The sequence below is a fragment of the Cyprinodon variegatus genome, unplaced genomic scaffold (assembly GCF_000732505.1).
Source record: "Cyprinodon variegatus isolate N-32 unplaced genomic scaffold, C_variegatus-1.0 Scaffold897, whole genome shotgun sequence".
NCBI lineage: Eukaryota > Metazoa > Chordata > Actinopteri > Cyprinodontiformes > Cyprinodontidae > Cyprinodon > Cyprinodon variegatus.
The window spans coordinates 136,016-138,094 of NW_015151350.1; the positions used below are offsets into that span (position 1 = coordinate 136,016).

The 2,079-nt window shown below is 38.7% G+C and overlaps 1 protein-coding gene across 1 annotated transcript in view; it reads left to right on the forward strand.

Moving 5' to 3' along the window:
* The first annotated feature begins 496 nt into the window (after positions 1-496).
* The window catches only part of agr2 (anterior gradient 2, protein disulphide isomerase family member), a 4,595-nt gene continuing 3,012 nt past the window's right edge, over positions 497-2,079 (forward strand). Inside the window, exons 1-6 of the mRNA XM_015397917.1 lie at positions 497-567; positions 992-1,114; positions 1,180-1,243; positions 1,314-1,366; positions 1,446-1,522; positions 1,601-1,664. Coding sequence (XP_015253403.1) covers positions 1,006-1,114; positions 1,180-1,243; positions 1,314-1,366; positions 1,446-1,522; positions 1,601-1,664 — 367 coding nt within the window. The 5' untranslated portion in view covers positions 497-567; positions 992-1,005. The remainder of the gene's footprint in view (positions 568-991; positions 1,115-1,179; positions 1,244-1,313; positions 1,367-1,445; positions 1,523-1,600; positions 1,665-2,079) is intronic.

Consider the following 2,079-nt stretch of genomic DNA (forward strand, 5'->3'; position numbering starts at 1 on the left):
ATTTAAAACTAGAAAGAAAAAAACAATTGCATTGTCTTATTCTAATAAGACAATGCAATTGTCTATAAGACTATAAGACTATACTCTAGTATAGTCTTATAGTACATATTATCTAATTATTATATTTTAAGGGTAAGAATATTCATGCTATTGGTAAATAAGCTTATTTACCTGCTCAAATTAAGGCTAAATATACTTAATTTAAGAAATGTTGATTTATTTCTAGGTAGTTTTTGCAGTGAAGTGCATAATATATGATTATCTTATTTTTCTGATAAAAAGCTCATTCCTTTGACAGATAATCTTATTTTTTCTTTTTAAAATTAAGGGGAAATACACTTATTTTAAGACATTTTTACTCATTTTCAGAAGGTTTTTGCAGTGCAGCAACTTTTCCAACAAGGTTCAGTAATTCCCGTAAATTCCAGGTGAGAAAAGGGAAGAAAGGGAGCAATGAGAAGGAAGAGGGGCGGATCCTCAGGGAACAGGTGCTTAAAAAGGGAACAGGTGAGCTGTAGCATGCAGGAGATCCGTGAGCTTCCATCAGACCGGTCACAACTCAGGAGGGTAAGCCTTTATGGACGATTTTCAACTGAAGGAAAGAGCTTTAAACATTTTCTCCCTGTTCAGATTAACCAGCTAAACTTTATTCAAATAGATGTTTGAAGGTCAGTAAAGCTGCGTCTATAGAAATAGTTTATAGATAAGCCTAGAAATGCTGATTCAAGTAAAAAATAAAGGAGGTAAAGATGAAATTGTTTTGAACTGTACACCATGATGGGGTCGGTGAGTCTTCATAACTATGGCAACGGCACAACAACGTTCTGCTGGAGGAGAGCCGGAGGTTTTCCTTCCTGCTTTTCTACCGTTTAGTTAAAAATGTTCATAAGGAGGGAATTACAATTTATTTATGAGTAAAAGATGATATTTCCAGGCTTTAAGATTTGATTTAAAAAAATGTCTGATTGTTTTTGTCTCTCTGTACGCTCAGCTTAGTCCCTAAAGATGGTGAAGGCTGTACTTTCTGTTGTGTTGATGCTGGTGGTCGTTTCCTCCACCATTGCCAAATACATCCCAAAGACCGGCAAGAGGGTCCCACAGACCCTGTCCAGAGGTGCGTATCCTTCAGGCGACGAACGCTGAACTCTGACACATTCTAACCCTGCCCCGTGTTTCCAGGATGGGGTGACCAGCTTATCTGGGCGCAGACGTATGAAGAGGCTCTCTACTGGTCCAGGTCAAGGTAAGAAACACTTCATCAGCTTTTCAGAGCACAGAGCTGCAGAAATCAACCAAATGTTCCAACCTTTCAGGAACAAGCCGCTGATGGTCCTGTTTCACCTGGAGGACTGTCCACACAGCCAAGGTAAGCGTTTCCTCCGAGCCGAGGAGAAAAACATTCCTTCCACTTCCTGCTTTGTTCAATGAAACCCGTCCTGTTGCAGCCCTGAAAAAGGTCTTCTCCGAAAACAACGAGATCCAGAAAACCCTGGATGAGGATTTCATCGTTCTCAATCTAATGGTAGGTTGTCTCACTGCTCAAACATGGCCACCCTGGAAAAGCTGAAGCTCTCAGATGTCATTTCTTCCTCTCCTCCAGTATGAAACCACAGACAAGCATCTGTCTCCTGATGGACAGTACGTCCCGAGGATCCTCTTTGTCGGTAAGTTTTCTTAACCAATGATTTAACTGTGTTTTCAGGTATGAAGTGTAGTTTTTGGAGAGCAGATATGCTTGAATAAACAGAAGCAGTTTGTCCTTCCTTTGAGTAAACAATAGTATAACTTTGAAGAAACTGATGAAGTGAGAATAAAAAGCTGTGCTGTTAATCTTCAACCAGGAGTTTCCGTCAGATGAGGCAAGAAACTCTAAAGATTAAAACAAAGATATTTATAGTCTAATTTGTTCCCTAACTTGGTTGCATGAGGTCTTGCACTGTAAAAACGATCAAGAAATAAGTAAAAATGTCTTAAATTAAGTGTATTTACCCTTAATTTGAGTAGGTAAATGAGATAGTTTGCCAATGGAATCAGTATTTTTAGCCTTGAAATAAGATAATGCAATTGTGTTTTCTTATT